The 18,198-nt window shown below is 37.9% G+C and overlaps 2 protein-coding genes and 1 long non-coding RNA gene across 3 annotated transcripts in view; 2 read left to right on the top strand and 1 right to left on the bottom strand.

Annotated features, from left to right (window-relative positions):
• Positions 1 to 10,531, bottom strand: part of LOC146456288 (uncharacterized) — a 29,458-nt gene extending 18,927 nt beyond the window's left edge. The window contains exon 1 of the mRNA XM_085093237.1: positions 8,085 to 10,531. Within this exon, the coding sequence (XP_084949363.1) occupies positions 8,085 to 10,088 (2,004 nt within the window). The 5' untranslated portion in view covers positions 10,089 to 10,531. The remainder of the gene's footprint in view (positions 1 to 8,084) is intronic.
• On the top strand, positions 924 to 4,785 carry LOC146456289 (uncharacterized). The gene is made up of 3 exons (XR_014858829.1): positions 924 to 2,792; positions 2,827 to 3,768; positions 4,328 to 4,785. It is a non-coding gene; the product is annotated as an uncharacterized LOC146456289 (long non-coding RNA).
• Positions 10,532 to 14,262: 3,731 nt separating the features above from the next.
• The window catches only part of LOC146456286 (matrilin-1-like), a 41,468-nt gene continuing 37,532 nt past the window's right edge, over positions 14,263 to 18,198 (top strand). Inside the window, exons 1-2 of the mRNA XM_085093278.1 lie at positions 14,263 to 15,115; positions 15,351 to 15,398. The gene's annotated coding sequence lies outside the window, so the exon portion shown is untranslated. The remainder of the gene's footprint in view (positions 15,116 to 15,350; positions 15,399 to 18,198) is intronic.

Below are 18,198 nucleotides of genomic sequence, written 5' to 3'. Positions count from 1 at the left end.
CAATCACAACTGGCTATTTCCACTTTAGGTTATGGAGTATTAAGTAGCTAAAAGTTAGAAAGCTATAAACACTCATTTCTGGGTTTAGTGAACAATGACAAATGAAGGAAAAATATTTAAAATTCACAAATTCATAAATAGAATGATCAGCTTTCCCCTCCAAATAAATTACTAACTATGAACCATTACCAAACAAAAGCAGAACCGCATGCTGGAAATAGACATGTGCTATCAAAACAATGATTTTAAAATCAAAATGAAAGATATCAGACTGTCCTTCCCCAAAGGATCTGGCAAATTGGCAAATTATAATCAGTAGATATTAATGGAAGCCATTTGAGTCTAAAGGCCAGACTTCATAGATGAATTGTTTCAACATGTGCCCTGTTAATCTAACACAACAGCTTACATGGATTGCCTGTTATAACACTAGCCTCAAACCTACTATTAACAATCAGACCTTACCTTTCATCAATGTATCTGTGTTACAATCAAAAGCTATAATAAACATTCAACTCTTTGCCATGATAGAGTTGGATTTCTGTGAGTGAATCTCTTAATGATATTCAACAGCCTAATATATGCTGATATAATAACGGCTTGGGGCAAACTTAAAGGCTGACTCCTGGCAGTTACTTCATCTGGCTTGATTAGCATAAGTTGCCATATGTCTTCTCCAAACACCAGCTTTAACATGAATTGAAAACGTTTTGAGACAATAATCTCAGTTAATGTCATGCAAAGCATTTTAGCAGGTTTTTTTCTGGTACCCATTGCCTCCCTTTTGTTCATGACAACAAAACTTATTCAGTATATCAAATTGTTCCCCTGGGACTCTGACTAATAATAACCATAGCCAAATTAACCCATGGAGAAATAATTCTTGTGCTCAAGATCAAATTGTAGACATAAAAAAACTATACCTTCCTCAAGTTTGCCCGATTTTCTTCATAAAAACACTTGTGACACCGACAAACTCAATATTCTCTCCTCTTATCAATTATTCATCAGCTGTATTGCTTCTTTATTTAGCAAGCTAGGAGATACTAAGCCATGCTCTTTCATGCCTGTATCAATAAACACAACAGATTGCTAAAAAAAAACTTTGTCTTTCGCAAGAAAAGGGCAGGAAACAACCAAGCAAGCCTAGAGATGCTAAATCTAAGCCTCAACAAAGCTAGAAGCTATCAGATCCTAGGTGTTGGTTCCTTATTTTAGAAGCCACCTGTGCACTATTGTTCTTTTCATATGCAAATCACTGCAATTAACCAACCGCATTAACAACTACTTTTGTGTTTACCCAGAGAGGTCTACAAAGTGTTGAATACATTACAATTACCATGTCAGCCAAAACTACCCAGCCAATAATACTTTACCACAAAACTATATGCAGGAAATCTTGATTTCAGAGGCTTTTCTTTTGTCTTGACAAACAAGGAATGTGTGCAAACATTTATTGTTTAATTAGTGGATAAAATGGATCACAAAACAAATTTTTAAGATAGCATTCTGTTTGGTGTGCACACACTAGGCATGTGAATCATGAACCTTAAAAATACACCAAAGATGTGTACAAATGCAATTAATTCTTTCAAAAGCATACAAAACAAAAACTGAACAAGATTAGGTAACGTTTGTTAATAAACTCACAACTTGTATACATCTTGGGCATTTGAATATTACAATATTTATTTTATCATGAAAGATAAATTATGATCAGATTTTAAAACTATTTGCCCTTCTCAAGCTGCTTTTGGGGTAAAGATGCAATTTAAAAAACAATATTAAATTCTGATATCCAGGACATTTTAAAGGCATCAATTTTTCATTTCAAATAAAAATGAACAGAAATGGAAAGCAATTATATTTTTCTTTTCTTTTGATTTCAATTCTTTACGTTTTTTTGACTATGTAAAAGTATTACAAGTAAAAGATCAATTACAAAATAAACAATGACAAATGAAAAACATGCAAAGAATATCGCAAAATGAAAAGAAGGGAATGCCTGGCATGACAAATTATATCACGTAAACATTAAATAGAAAAGAAAATAAATGTACATTTATATAGTCACAAAAAGATAAGGCTTAGCAATTATCAAGCCCCCTTGGCATAAGATAGACATACATTAAAAAATATTATATATTTTAGCCAAGGCAACAGCTACAACCAAACAAGTAAATGTCCTTGTTCCTTTCGCTGACCTAGAAATATGTCAGACAGACCTTGAAGAAGAAAAAAAAAACACTGAAAAAATTTGAACCTAAAGTAAAGAAGAAAAGGCCAAAGCTTAAAGCTGAGATGCTAGCCAAGTGACAGATAAAATATCCATGGCTATTCAAAGAAGCCATCTGTTACACATTTTTGTAATACAAACATCAATGCATCAAAAAAGGAATTATAGAAAGCTTATAGCCATAAATTCAGAGACTTGATATCGATGGTACTGTAGCCAGCTTGACTTTCAGTTCCTTAAAACTCCCTCTTCTTTTTCCACCTAATGAACAGGACATGATTGTTTGATACTGAGTTAAACAAAATTAATACAGTATGTGCTAAAAATACTTAACGCAGTTATGGTTTCTAAACAAGATCCCTCTTATTTCTCAAATGTCCTCAACTTTTTTCAAGAAGTGGGACATAAATCCCACTTTGTATTAGCAGGCATGTTTCAATTTTCCTTTATTTTGGTAGCATGTAGCAATAGGCTAAAACAAAATATTAAAAACAAAATTGAACCACAACACACACCACAAATTGTAACAAACACAATTAATCCACTGTAACTACATGTTTAACAAAAAAATATAACCTACTGGTCAGTAGCCCTGAACCTGACCTTGAAAACTTTGCTATCCTTTTTAAAGCCAGTCACTTTGAAAGTACAGCTGTAGTCAAATTATGTACTTTAAAATGAATTAATTCTTAGGCAACTCTATAATTTCATGCAATACCATTAAAAAAAAACTGTATATTAGCCCCCAGGAACTTATTTATTTTCAGGCCTCAAGAAGGGAATTTCATCCCAAAGCATGAGTCTTGAACAAAACTTAAATTAGCTTTTCCAAAATTTCACCACACAGTTTTGGGGGTCGGTGCATGAACAGCCTGTAGTGCATTTTAGATACCTTTTTGTTGTTTCAGATCAGATTCACCAATTGAAAGTTTTGGCAAGTCGATGGCCTTCAATTCCTTCACGAAACATTGCCCCAATGTTTTATCCATTGCTTTACACTTCATTTGCAATAAAAACCTATGATTATGAGCAAGATTTCCATTTTTATCACAAAAAGAAGCATAAAACAGCACACATGCAAAACAATCCAGTGAATCTGAGCTAAAACAACAACAAAAAAAACTAAAAAATGCACTTTAAGTCAGCTATACGCTGATCCCTTCAATTAACTGAAACATCAATAAAGTAGGCTTATGCTGTAAATATGCGGTGCAAATTACAAACAAAATCTCATTTTCACCCCAAGTTAGCACAATACTTCAGCACAGTGAAGACCAAAGTTTTCACAAACTGATCTTTTGACCATTCGCATTTCTTTTGTCTTTTACCACCAGAAAGGTGGGATCTCTTAGCATTTACATTTTATATACATGTAGATGAAAATTGATCTTGAAGTACACATGTTGATAATAATTATTTCCAAAAACATTGCTTCAATCTGGTATTGTAAGTGAAGTAGAAGGTTTGTTTCTTTTGAAACTCTTCTATGCATCCACAATTGCAACAGTGCAACCACATTTGGATTATTGTAAGTGGTACCATGTACAGTCAACTCTCTCAAAGCGGACACCTCTCTAAGGCGGACACCTCTTTAAGGCGGACAGAAAGTTTAGTCCCTGCCAAATTTCACTTGTTTCTCTGTAACTGAACTCTCTCTAAGGCGGACAGCGGACACTTTTTCCCAATGTGTTGGTTCAAAAAACCTCTCAAAGCGGACACCGGATGTTTTTGAAATTTTATAACAGGTCCAAAATTGCGAAAAATAAGCGCAATCTGATAACAGTGGTTTTAATAAAATATACCAGACCTTACAATATGTCTTAATACAATATTAAAGTCACTTTTCCCGTCATTTATACAACAACTCATTGTTCAATGTTCAAAGTGTGTATGAACTGTGTTGGATTCCGTAAGAAATATATAAAAGAGACACAGCCGGCCCGTCATGACCACATTGTACACTGTAATTAAAGTAATAAAGCGCTGGTTTCAGTTTTGATGTTCGGGTATCAGTTTACATGAACTCTCTCTAAGGCGGACACCTCTCTAAGGCAGACAGTAAATCTGGTACCGAGGGTGTCCGCCTTAGAGAGAGTTGACTGTAGTGAAATAAATGTATTGTAGCCTTAGCCACTGAACTACAAAAACTGCAAAAGCATGCTGCACAAATATTGACCTTCTCCCTGCAGCATAATGAAACTCACACTGGTCAGGAGTTTGCAAGACAACTTGGTTTGCAATGGAAGTTTTATGAGACAAGTGCAAAAACAAAGGCAATATGCAAGAGGTGTTTCAAGAGCTTGCAAAAAATGCATAGTTATAATAATATTTGAGTAATATAGATATATTATTTTGTTGAGAGTGTTAGGCTGAATTGACAATACTGCAACAGATTTTCTCAGTTGAACTGACATTCATTTTACAGACTGGTCATAAACTGGGTGTCAAATACAGTTACATGATTTGCGCTCAGGAACAGTTGGGCCATCAAATCCAGCTGGCAAATCACAGTGTGCCAACCACTCTTTAACTAAAAAGCAGGTCTTAATGTGCCTGGAAAGAAACGAAATTAAATATTTCAAACAAGAAGATGCAAAAGCTGACCCATGGTTTTTGTTACTTGCATCTTGGTTTGTTTGAAAATTTTCACAAACAAACACAGACCGAACAGTGAGAAAATTAATTTCTATTTGTAAACTGAGCCAAGACAGCACTCAAAAGACTTCCAGTATTAGTCATCAATTCATGTCGGTAACATTCACAAGAACACCATCATGAAAGTGTCAAGATATCCTTCACTACCAAATACACTTTGATTATAAAAGCATTGCATATTGATACAAATAAAGACAAATCACTGGCTACACTGGCTTTTCACTCTCAAGGTGCTATTTCTTGTATATAATTTGAGTGATAATGTTTTGAGATAATTGTGAGAAATACATTAAATTTGTGGGATATAAATAGCAAAACACAGATCTATATTTACTGGGTTCATAAGCATATTCAGTCATTAAATTACTGTCAGTTACTGTGTTTTAATTTTCTTCACTACTTGCAGTTTGTGATTTGAAAGTTTTTGCACCGAAAAAATGGGAATGTTCTAAATTTATTTGGAAATCAGTCATTGCATAAAAAATATCATTGTCTCAAAATAATACATGATGTACTCATAGTGAATTAATAACTGCAGTGTTACACATTGGTCAGAAAAGCTGAGGAATATGGTTTTAAATATTATATTATCATCAAGATAAATACCACACCTATAGTCTGTACATATGTGTGTGAAGGGGACACTCCAAACTATTCCATCAGTTAAGCATCAGGTGATTACAACACAATGCGACAGGTGAATCATGGGTATGAAGTAAGGCAACCTAAATGGTGTTGGGTGGGTCAAAGTAACACATGGGCACACAGAGAATTTTTGGATTATGTACATGTAAGTGGTGCCTTGGTCATCATATGTGCTGGCAGGTGAATATTTAAAGTATCTACTTTGTAGTAATTAGTGCTTGTCACAACATAAAACAACTAAGTAAGTCCAGTGCAAATGTTGTTGATGTTTTTGATGAAGTAAAGCAGGAGTTAACTGTGAGTGCAAGGATTATGGCACATGCCGCTTAAAACAGTTTCCAATTGAGTGTTGTAACACCAAAACCAAAGTAATTACTCTGGCCAATCGCAACAGATGTAAACAACACAACAAGAAAATCAGAATTCAAATCAAATACATGTAACTGGCACCAAGCACAGAAAAATACATGCTGCCAAAACACGATTGGTTTTGGTTTGGATTCCAATTGGTTGAGAAAAAGGTGTGAAACCAAAGCAAACGAAAAATTACTTTTGACACTCATCTGAAAACCGCTCTATCATAGTCAAGATTAGGTCTGTTGATGGCTAACTGGCTTGCAATCACACATCAATTTTAACAAGGACATTTGAAGCTGTAAATAATAGCTCCTTTTTGTGGATGAAAGCAAATTAGTGAAGATGGCCGTTACTGCATGTCACAAGCTGCAGAACTGAATAAATATGAATCAAAACAATTAACAATTCCTAGTGTGAAACAAAACAATAGTCAAGAATTTTCAGTTTCTGATGAGACTCCAAGGGGTGGGTGTGGGGGTGATGTGCTTTGTGGTGGAACGGGTTTGTATTCAAAATGATACCTTGTTTTACTGTAGATATATCAAAGATCACGGCTGAGAATTTGAAGCGATCTACCTCCACTTAAAGTAACTAAAACAAAATTACAACAATTACCCTACATGTGCAGTCCCCTGCGAAACAACAACGTGAAATCACCAAATTCAAGGTTCTTTTGTGGAACCTTTAAGCACATAACAGTAACATTTTTTTACTTTTTTGTTCAGCATGTTCTTGAAACATGAAAGTCATTCCTAATAGTTTAATTAGTTCCTGGTTAGTTCACCCACATTCCACAAATTAAATGACTTAAGTGACACTGCATTAGTGTTAAAACCAATAATGAACAAAAATCTAACTAACAGTTGTTTACATGTTAGTTAGGATTTTTCCAATTATTGGAATTTAATCAACATCATAACTCATTCATTAGTCTATGTATTATATAGTCACCATCAGCCACCATTATGGGACAAAAAGTAAGGACAAAAAAATCAATGCAACGAATAAATCATTCCAGAAAGAAAACAGTTGTAGTAGAGGTGTTGTCTGCTGAATCCTTCTATTTACATAAACTAAGAAACAACTTTCCTTTTCAGGACATATTTTTTCCAAAAGTTCCACTTTGACAAGCAGAACTTCTCATTTCAGCAAACATGAAAACTTTCAAAGCAACTAGACCTAAAAATGACATAGGAAATTTCACAATGCGATAAATCTCATTCCTTGTCAAATGTAATTGTTCAGATCACGACTTAAACATTGAAACTTTGTATTCAGTAACACAGTGCTTCACGGATTTCTATCTCCGGCCGCACAATGTAAACGTTCAATTAACTTTTATTACAGATCCAAGGCAATGCTGTGAAATTTCATTCAGGATCGAGTGTTAGTGATATTAAGATCAATCACTGGAACAATCCTAAACACTGAAAATGTGCAAATGCATAATGACAACCACTGAGTACCGCAACGCTTACAGCACCTCTACATTTATGTTGAATAAAGCCAAAATAGCAACTTAAGAAAAATTGAAAGCCCTTCCAATCTTATAAAACATTGACAGAAGCCATCATTTGGACGTACTGTAGAAAGGAACCGCCACACTGAAAACACCAGCAAGATTTTGATCACATGCTAGACAACCAAAATTGTTCACGTGTATCAAGTTTCATTCCGCAAAATATGATACGAGAAACAAAATTTTCGGTAGTTCTTGGAAGAAAAACTGTATGTTTGCTGTTTGTTATTTAATCACCATGGGAGCGGCAAAGCCTTTTCACTTATACCCAACTTCTGCTATTTTAAGCCCTTCAGAAAAACCTGGAAACACTTATCTAATAGGACATTTTCACTATGGTGTCATTTGGAATTGCAGACCTTTCGCCCGAAGGGGTTGCATCCAAACTTACGTTGATTTGCCCGATGAAATACAACTACCAGAACCCTTCATTTTTTTCTGTTTTCTCATACTAATTAGAGCTTTGCTCTTGCTCTGCACTGGGATTACAAAATTTGAATTCGAAAAGGAAAACAAAATGAATTCTGGAGTTGTAGTCATTTTGCATAGCAGTACTTCCCTTCAGAGCTCATGCTATTAAAACAACACCTTTAGTTAGCACCAGTACTAGTTAGTCACAGGACTCATCCAGTTCATTTAACTAGAAATTGACTTAATCTTACACAGGCATACCTCAGGTCTTTCTTGGTTATCCTGTTCCCACTGCTTCACATCTAATACGTCAGTAGAATCATCCATGGCTTCCAGATCACTCTGCACTTTCTTTTGACAACTGTCACACAAGACAACATCTCTCCCATTGTTTACCACAATTCCAGTTTTCGGAGGTTGGTGATGTGAAGGGAATGTTATAAGTTGCTTGTTAACTGCCCCAGAACAGGCCCTTGAAACTTGATTGCAACAAAGGTAACATTTGACAGACACTATTTGATATTTTCGTAGCCATCTGTTTGACTCTTCTGGGATGTCTGATGCTTCATATGCATCCCATTGTCCCATTAAGTTACTGTAACATATCTCACAAGTGACTATTGTTCCTTCACTGTCTATTGGCTGAGAATTAGCTGCAGGCTCTCGAGATGAAAGGAAAGGGAAAAAAGGTCCGCCATCATGTACTCCTTTTCCACTGTGAGGGTATGAATACAGTCTGAAATTGAGAGATGCATTGATGGCAACACCACAAAGAAAGCAATCAGACAATATCTCTGCATCTTCTGAATGATCAGCACTCACTTTCACCATATAAGAACGTTCTTCATGGGGTATGTTGAGTTTCTCGAACTCTTCCCATTCTATTTTTAGTTGTTTGTTACATTTCTTACATATATATGTCTGTCCCTCCGAGTCCAACAGCCTGCTACCATTTGGAGGCTGAAGTGAAGTTAAGAAAGGAAAATAAAAGTTGTCTTTTAGAGGATTAGTGTTTTGTTTTGTATGAACTGGTCGTAAATCAGACTCACAACAATGTTGACCACAAGTATAGCATGCTATTTTTGATGGTACTTCCACTGACTCTATTATACCCCCTTCTGGCTGAACCATGACCTCATTGCGTATCCTGTATTCCCTCCTTTTCTCGTCAATGCCCATTGCTTCAAACTGCTTCCACTGTCTAATAAGTGACTTACGGCATCCACTGCAAGCTCTCGTAAGCCCTTGCTTTGTTAGTGGCATGGCTCCATCTGGAGTAGGTAGATTGTTCAGAAATGGGTAATATGGATGTCCAGGAGCATGCTTACGTGAATAAAGAAATCTACCTGACGTTGCAGGCTGTGTTACTCCACAAATAAAACATACCATAGTAGATAGTTGGGACTGCTGTTCCCTTGGGAGGGAGGGGTCAGACCTAAGTTGGTATTGCCTCTCGCCAAGAGGGGTTGAATTCTTCTGGAAAACTTGCCATTGGCGAAATAAGAATTTTTGGCAAGCTTCACAGACAAGTACTTTTCCTAGATAGTCCATTTGCCTTGCCATAGTAGGGGGAGCATGTCGTGCAAGGCAAGGATAAAATGGAGTCTCTGTTTTGAGCTGTGGTCTCGTGTGAACACTTCTCATGAATTCTTTGGGTTTTCGTCTGCTACAAATATAACACGTCTCCAGACCAACAGAACGTTGAGAACCAGCACAAAATGCAGTACTCTCCACCAAAGTCCCAGCTGTGTCTTCAGGTATTTGACTCATTCCATCCATAGCTGAAGCAGCCGTCTCCTCCGACGATTCACTCAGAGCATGAACCTCGTTGATCTGTTCAGGGATGTACTTTTCTTCGGCTCTGGTTGTACTAGTCATGGATTGCTCGCTCCTGACTTGGCTGTTCATAAGAGGGCTTTCAGCTCTTTCACTGTTTGGTTCAGGTCCCGACCTTTTAAGCCAGTAGATCCGTTTGATGACTGGCGTTTCGTTAGCTTCGAAAGCGTGCCATTGTTGAGTTAGGAAAGAGAAACACACTGTACAAGAATCTACTCTCCCAGTCTCTTTGTCCATCGGTCGAGCACCTTCGGCAGGCTCCTGGTACTCCAAGAACGGGAAAAACGGCATTTTGTCCGAATTTCGAGATCGGCAGTAGACTGGCCAGTTAGCATTTGATGCTCCACAAATGAAACAGATCAATCCACTACTCGAAGTTGGCGCCGAATCGGCACTCCTTTGATTTTTTACCCCATTCAGCTTGACCATGGCCTATTTAAATTCGTTACAGTACAATCGACCTCAACGTAATCTCACAAGACTTTGTCACATCCTGAATTCCATTCAATTCAGACAACCTGAATTGAAGATATTCGAATTTTACTGTGCACAACTGCACACTTGCACTCAGTCAAGGCTTTGTTGTTGACGTTACCCAAGGTACTTTGCGAGCTTGTCCACCTGGTTCAGCTGATGTCGGTCATCATCAAAACAACAACTGAACGAGGCTTATAGGAGAAAACGTTCCTTTAAAAAACCAAGAGCTTCGAATCACCTCACATGTAACGCACGACAAATCATTTTCGTTATAAATCTAACGCTCAAAATCCCAAACTTGTGAAGTGAAAATTTTGTTGCCGAGAGACAAAGGTCGACATAATATTAAAGACCGGAAACCCGATAACATCCCTGTTTTATATTGGAGGCTTTTGTTATAAACGAAACATGAATTGATATATCACGTACGTACTGTTAATCGGTCATGATTTCATTTGAGGGGCAGATGTGCCGCAAATAGGGCCTGGGTTATGGTATTTATAGAAATCTATTCAATCACTCATTGTCTGCCAATATGAACTGTGACCTGTGCTAAATCTTTTATCACGCTTTACATATTAACATGTGACGAACACTTTGTTTTCCTGAATAGCTAAACAAACGATTTTTGCGCGGTATTTTGTCTGCCCTTTAGCGGGAAAGTATATCGCACGTGCTACAAAAACACGTTTTTCAGTTGATATGCCGGAAGTCTGAAGGAAACCTTTGATCGAATGATACACAGCAGCGTATTATTACGTCATTGAATGACGTCTTGGATGTAAATCGTAAAGCCAAAGGAGTTCGTAAAGCCTGGCCTGAGTATCAGGCTTTTCGGGGGGGGGGGGGGGGGGGGTTCTCCCCCTTCCCTTCCCCCCTCCCCTTAGGAAGGTCTGATACTCAGCCTACTTAGCTCGGGACATGTGTTCATTGGTGGACGGATTACAAGAACGTTTTTTTGTTTTCTTCATTGAACATTTCCTTGTTGTTGCATGTTTTAAACAGACTTTCCAAAACGGCTCTAGCAAAACAAGGAAAGGCCGAGATCCTCAGCGATTGTTTGTGTTCAATTGAATCAGAAAAAGAGATGTATTTACTTCAATTGAAAAAGCGAGTGACCGAGCAAGAGTTAGCCTGTGTACAGCCGCCCCCTCCCCTCAGGAAAAATCGGGGAGAGAGACTCTGTTAGGTTGATATCTTAGGCCTAGGGCAAACGTCGAATCTAAGTCGCGTCGAATTTATTAAAAATAGGTTCGACAAAGAGTCGACTTAATTCCAGTGTGGTAGCAAACGCCGAACCTGCGTCGACCCTAATTCTCAAGTTGCACTTCGTGAAACACGGGAATAAGCACGTGTCCCCGTGCTATTAGGGACCTTACGAAAACACGCCACAACACAAAAAGATTAATGAGCAAAAACAATCGCTCTGCACGTGCGTTTTAAATTTTGGTACATTTCTTTGTCGTCCTCTGCAAAACAACAACGTGAAATGACCAAATTCAAGGTTTTGTAGAGAACGTGAACCCACGGGAGTGAATTTTTCATTCTCTTCCTTAACTTGAACGGTACTCCTACCAATTTGGATCCTGGCTAGTTTGTCGTTTGTGTATACAAGTTGAATGAGTTAAAATAATCGCGAAGTAGCACAAATGAAATAAAGTTATACTTTCAAATGACGTTTGCGTTGGTGTCACCGTCTTGCATTCGTAAGGTCCCTATTCACTCGATGTGCGGCTAGTTATTGCTAGGAGTTGCTAGCGAAATGCCGAAATACAGTGCTCGTCGGGCTCTTCTTTGGCAATTAATTGCGAAAAATAGAAAGAAAACACTCAAACACTGAGCATTTCTTGCAAATAGGCAATTTGCATTTCAATCATTTATATTTAGTGTTCATGAAACACGAAAAACACATTTCCATCACGCTGTGCGATGTCAGCAATGACTCTCGATAGCTCGCCATTTCTGGTCGCGAAATTGTCTTTGTACAGCGCATGCTCGTCAGGGGGGGGAAATAGCGTTTGGCAGATGGGGGATTCGGTATTTTTGTGACTATTGCGCAGTCCATCACATTTGAATCAATTATTTTGTAATTTGCATGATTTATGAATTGAGTTCAGCGCGTGTTTAGAACGGCGTTTGCTGTAACGCCGAACCACTGTCGCATTATCCGACTTGGCAAGTCGAACTTATGCTGGAGTCGAACCAATTAATTTGAGTCGAACTTAATTGCGGCAAACGTCGCACCATTCATGCGCCTATTTCAAAATTAATAGGTTCGACGAATTAAGTTCGACTAAGATTCGACGTTTGCCCTGGGACTTAGTCTCATAGTTTACTTAATTAGTTACATCTTTAAGCTATTTATGTTACCTTTTTTATTCTAAGTTACTGTAAGCGCACTGCGAATTTTTAAATGCGCCAACAGGGACTTTATTTATTATTATTATTATTATTATTATTATTATTATTATTATTATTATTATTATTATTATTATTATTATTATTATTATTATTATTATTATTATGCCTTGAACAGAGCTGCTGCGCTACACAATTCGACCATTCACTTTATTTCAAAACTCTTGGTATAGTTTGATAGCCAGCTCTATAAGCTTTAATTTGATATAGGAGTTTAGGTATCTACAATTTAAACCGGACGCGCTACATCGCTTGGACGCGAGACCGGCCTCTGAAGGTATACGGTAACCTTAGGAGAAGGATGAGCGCATGGAGGCGAGAAGAGGCGAGAACAGGTGAAGACCTCTCTGCCGACAAGAACCAAGCGAGCGGTAGAGCTAGCCACGGAGAAGGGAGCATTGAAATGGCTGACAGTAATTCCCATCAAAGATCTGAACCTCAATCTAAATAAGAAAGAATTCAGGGATGCGATCAAGTAAGGATATGAGTGGGAAATCACCGACACACCGAAAGTGTGTGTGCGGGGACCAGTTCAACAGTCAACGTAGATCTTGAAATGGTATGCCGGCGGAGCGGGTTTATAATACAGCATCATACTGAACCTCGCAACTTGGAAGCAGAGATGTTGAGCATGGTGTGTAATGATGTGGAAATAGAGCCGGTCCTTTAGGAAATCACTGGAGAGACTTTGAACAGAGGTGCCAACAGAGCTCCTGGTGCGCGTTAGGATATTAGCACTCGTGGCTTCTGGGAGAGACAAAGGTCTGCATTCTTCGATGTCAGGGTTTGTCACCCTAATGCAGATTCTTTCAGAGATCTAAGTCGCAAGGAAATCTACAGGCAACATAAGAATGAAAAAAGGGCCAATATGCAAGCAGAGTGATGGAGGTGGAGCAAGGTACCTTGACTCCACTTGTTCTTACTACCACAAACTCTGCAAAAGTAACAATTATTGGAAAGTGTCGGGTACAGTGTGGAGCTACCCCGCGAGTACACATTTCAAGGAGACTTATTTTCATATTAATGGCACAAAGAGAAATTAACCACGGAATGATTAATTGTATACCAATTTTTTGCTAATGGGACAATCGTACGGAAATATATTGCCTCCTTTAATTCTCAGTTGTCACTGAGTTACTTGTTCAACAATATTCACACAGTCACTATCAAGGCGGCTAACAGGGCATAATAGGCGTGTCCGCTTACGGGAGGTTGTAAATGTAGAGTACAAGTTGAGAAATAGCCGGGACCCCAGTTTAGTGTCGGCCAACGAGAGGTTTCCCCAATTGGAGGTTTGGCTGCAAATGATGCTAATGACAATTTGAAGAGGCCAAATAAAAAAATCAAATACATGAAAGTAACATCAAAAGAGAGCTTGCATCTGCGAAAACCGGTTTTTAAGTTACTCACTTGAACAGTAGTTTGGTTCTAGGGGTTACGAGGCCAGACGGGAGCAAGTCGTGGTTGATTATGATGGTTACTGCGGCAATGGGTGAATGTGAAGGGTGCAAATAAAGAAGCCCCGGGAATCAGTCGGAAGGGCAGTGGACGATCAAATCCGGAGGCCGTGGGTTCGATTCTCGCAAAAGATAAAACAACTATATAAATACCCCTAATATGGAGTATAAAATTAGCTCACATTTAATCATCAATAATAATAATAATAATAATAATTACGCTATTAACAAGTTCTTGACAATTGTCTTGCAAAGTTGCAACTAGAGAAGCTTCATTTCGAATGTCTAATGGCAGTTATTTTTCATTCTTTTGGCGCTGTTTCAGAGAACGTACGATCTCCAAGTGTCTTTCTTGTTTTACCTTTAGGTGCTACTAAGAGCCAACGTCCTCTTGGTACTACTGATAACAATGTTGCGTTCCATCGTTGGGTCATAGACTGTAACGATATGTTTTTCTTACAATAAGCACGGGAGAGAGGAAGGAGCAATTCAGTTATCCGCACCTCAGTTGCGTATAAACGAATTCCACAGAACTTCGAGTAAAGTTGCCAAAACGTTATATCACGATTTATCTTATTACGAGCCTGTGGTCCTCGAAAACCAAGGGGCAGATGGAGGGGATTGGAAAAAGTCCGAAAAGGACGGGGAAAAAATTCAGCGACGAAAAGTAGGGAGGAGAAGTAAGAACCACCCGTTTCGACTTTTTCCTTGTCCCTATTATCTGCCTCTGGGTCTCCGAGGATGGCTTTACAGTTGCTGACTGATTTTGATAAACTTTCAAAGGAAGAGAAGGCAAAAACGAACAATCGCGACTTTTTCAACTCGATAGCCGAACTGAAATTTCACTCATGAAAACAAGACAAAATTCGCCCCGGTTACCGGGCTTGTATGAAGAGGCACTAAGACCACCTGGATCCAGATGTTTTTAAGTCTTTTGACGTGTACTGGTAACCACTGGTTCCTGACAAGATTCATTTATAGAAATAAAACCAGCCGTTTCCATCCCTAGTTTTTGGTCCATAATTAAGAGGACTGTTTAATCGGCGCGATTACCTATATTGAGAGTAAAAAGCTTTAACATTCTTGAAAAGAAAGGAAAAAGAGGTATGTATTGATTTATATACAATAAGAGCCGGCTAGCGTTGCATACTACTTAATTCATTTCCGTTGCCTCTAACCAACGTTGGTATATTCTTCAGCCGTTAATAACAAAACAGATGCAAAATTTGAAACAAGCTTCCTGAAACATGCATTTTACTAGCTTAGAATTAATTTTTGTTAAGAATAAACTACTAAAGATTTCTTGAACCGTCTAATACCAGAATTATTTTGATTTTAGATCTATAAACCAAGCAGTGACGAAACTGTTTCTTCACGTCCTGAAAGGGTATGTTTCTTTGTTTACTGTCTTGTGGAAAAAATAAACAGTTAATGCGTAAGCGAGCAACTAAACAACGCAACGAAGAGAACAGGGCCCATTTACTTTAAAAGCAAAATAATAATTAATATTGTAAAAACGTTGTTTAGTTTGAGTAACTACAACACCAGTATCTTCTTTCTCTCAGAGCTCGTTCTCACGGCCATCTGTGTTTGTTGCGGTGTTTTTCTGTCAGTTTCTCTCTAGACCGAGGATTAAAAATACAGAAGCACTTTTTTCTTTCATTCTTGCTATAGGTAACAGCTAACTGGTACTAAATCGATCCGAGAAACTATTAAAGTGCACATAGACCGAACGAAAATTGACGTACATTGCTTTCCGACAAAGCGGGAAATAAATTTCGCACCCACACTTCTCACTCTCTCCTTCTTTAATCTGGGCAAAGATAATGGTTTTTACTAATTTTCGTTTTTCGTCTCTCGGCAAATCAAGTCATAACATTATGCATGATACTTCTCTTTTATCTCCGGCCAACTTACGAAACCGTTCTGCCTAAAAATGATTCGCATCCTTGGGAAATCAGTAGCCTTTAACACAATTAGGCTTCCTGGATAATTCAGTATATGTATAATAAAACTAATATATGCACGGCAAGAGTGATCCTCACGAAGACGAAAACAAAAAAGTTGTATATCTCACAAGCCTCACAGATGTAAAACGTATATATGTTAAGAGGAGTTTCTAAGGTATATTTTTACACTATACATCCAGCGCCTTTCTTTTCTTTCTTTTTTGTTTCTTCCTATTAATTTTAAGGATCATTCCTCCGTCTGTATATTTATTCTCTCAATTTTTAACTTATCCGGGTCTACCAAAAGATCCCGCGTTACTTGACAATGTTTGAATATGCTGAGATAATTGCCAGAATCTCAGTATTAGGTGAGACAAGTTTAGATAACTAGAAATGTTCTAGACCGGCCTTAATCTGCTCAGAAATTCGGATTTAGTTTGAACGATCATCTTAAGTTTTCTTCAGCAAAAATATTCTGTAAGTTCAAAATTTAGTAACACTGAAAGACTAATTCCTTTTGTTTTCGGTGGGCAACTTGGTCGAATTTCTGATATTTCGTCTGAAGATACCCTTGGATTAATTATTTTCGAAAATCGTATTTTAAAGCTCCAAGGTATTTTAATTTTAGAGAAAATTACAAGATTTTGAAAATGTGGCCAAGGTGCGGTCAGGTGCCGATGAAAACCGCGAAAATTAGGTCCAAGGACGAAGCGCCTTTCACGGTGTGAAATAACCCAATAAACTTAATAAACGTGGTTCTGGTATGCAATTTTCTCTAAATTAAATCCCACATCTTGAAAGACGAAGAAAAAACTTTATTTGTTCCAAGTTTCAAGCTCTGATTCAAGCTCTTTCCCACTCAGGGAAGATCGAATATGCGTGCGATACTAGCTTATGAGATCAAAACCGATTCGCAAACACATGACATCTGGGTCACGTGAGTGTTTCCCAACATCACATATTGGGACTAAAACTAATCAGACTGACTGAAGACAGCCATTCAATGTTTTTCGTTCCCACTTTTCTTTTCTATTCTGCTCTAAAAAAATATAAACATGTGGAACAAATTTGCATGCCTTAAAGGCAATAATAATTTTTGACCGTCGCACGTGTAATAGTAACTGGTTCCAATATTTGATAACTCTATTATTATAAAAATCATGTGCAGATCGTAAAGGTTATTTGATGCGAGATGACTTTAAGATTAAGAGTTCTTCGTGAACATGTTGTGGCCGTTACTCAAAAAGTTGTTGACGATTTTGAAAGTGTCGATTAAAATCACCACAAATTCTGCGTTCCAGTATAAAGATTGTAAACCTGAGACGCTGTAGCCTTTGATAATAGGGGAGTTAGCCCAATAATTGCGCGCCATCAAGCATTCTAGTAAATTATCTTTGGCAGTCCTCAATGTCCATTATAGTACTCTCAGTTTCCATTTCTCGCGGTTGGGGTGTATTATTGCACAGTCCCTTAGGTTTGCTTTCCCAATCATTCCTCTTATAACTGTGATCTTCCCAACATATATTATTACCACCTGAGACAACCACTCCCAGATCTGCTTCCTTTTCAATCACTTCTAGGGGTGTATTACCCATCGTAAAGTTACACCTGGGGTTGTCTTTTCCAATATGTAAGCCATTACACTTTGATTCGTCGGTTTATCTTCGTCTGCGGGAAAAGCAGTGTAATGCTCATTGGATAGTTTTTGGTAATCTTGCATTCCCTCTTAGTTTTGAGTCGTCAGCAAATAGCGTGCTTGTGTTCGTTGAATGAACAAAAGGAAAAGTAGGGGCCCAAAATTAGAGCCTAATGGGACATCAGATAATATGGGTTCCTATGTAGATATTTCATCACCTACTCGAACAGCCATTGTTCTGCCAGTAATAAAATTCTGAATCATGCTGTTGGCCGGTTATGCCATATGCTCCACTGAAATTTCAACAGGAGTCGCTCGTGTGGAACTGACTTTGTAAACGCCTTCTGAAAATCCAGGTATACGAGAGCCACTTCATCCCCATTTTCTAAAATTGTATTCATCTCACGGGACTATTTACAACAGGTTTGAGAGGCACGACTTATTATGGACAAAACCGCGTTGGTATGGGCTTAGATTGCATGTCCTGCACATGAGTAAACGGATGATTATCTAGAATGCAAGTTAGAGAAATTGGTCTATAGTTGCATGCATCGTTGAGTAGACCTTTTTTGTGCAAGGAAGTGACTATTTAGAGGAAGAAA

Source organism: Pavona decussata, unplaced genomic scaffold (assembly GCF_977016875.1).
Source record: "Pavona decussata unplaced genomic scaffold, jaPavDecu1.1 SCAFFOLD_258, whole genome shotgun sequence".
NCBI lineage: Eukaryota > Metazoa > Cnidaria > Anthozoa > Scleractinia > Agariciidae > Pavona > Pavona decussata.
This window is presented reverse-complemented; position numbering and strand designations above follow the sequence as displayed.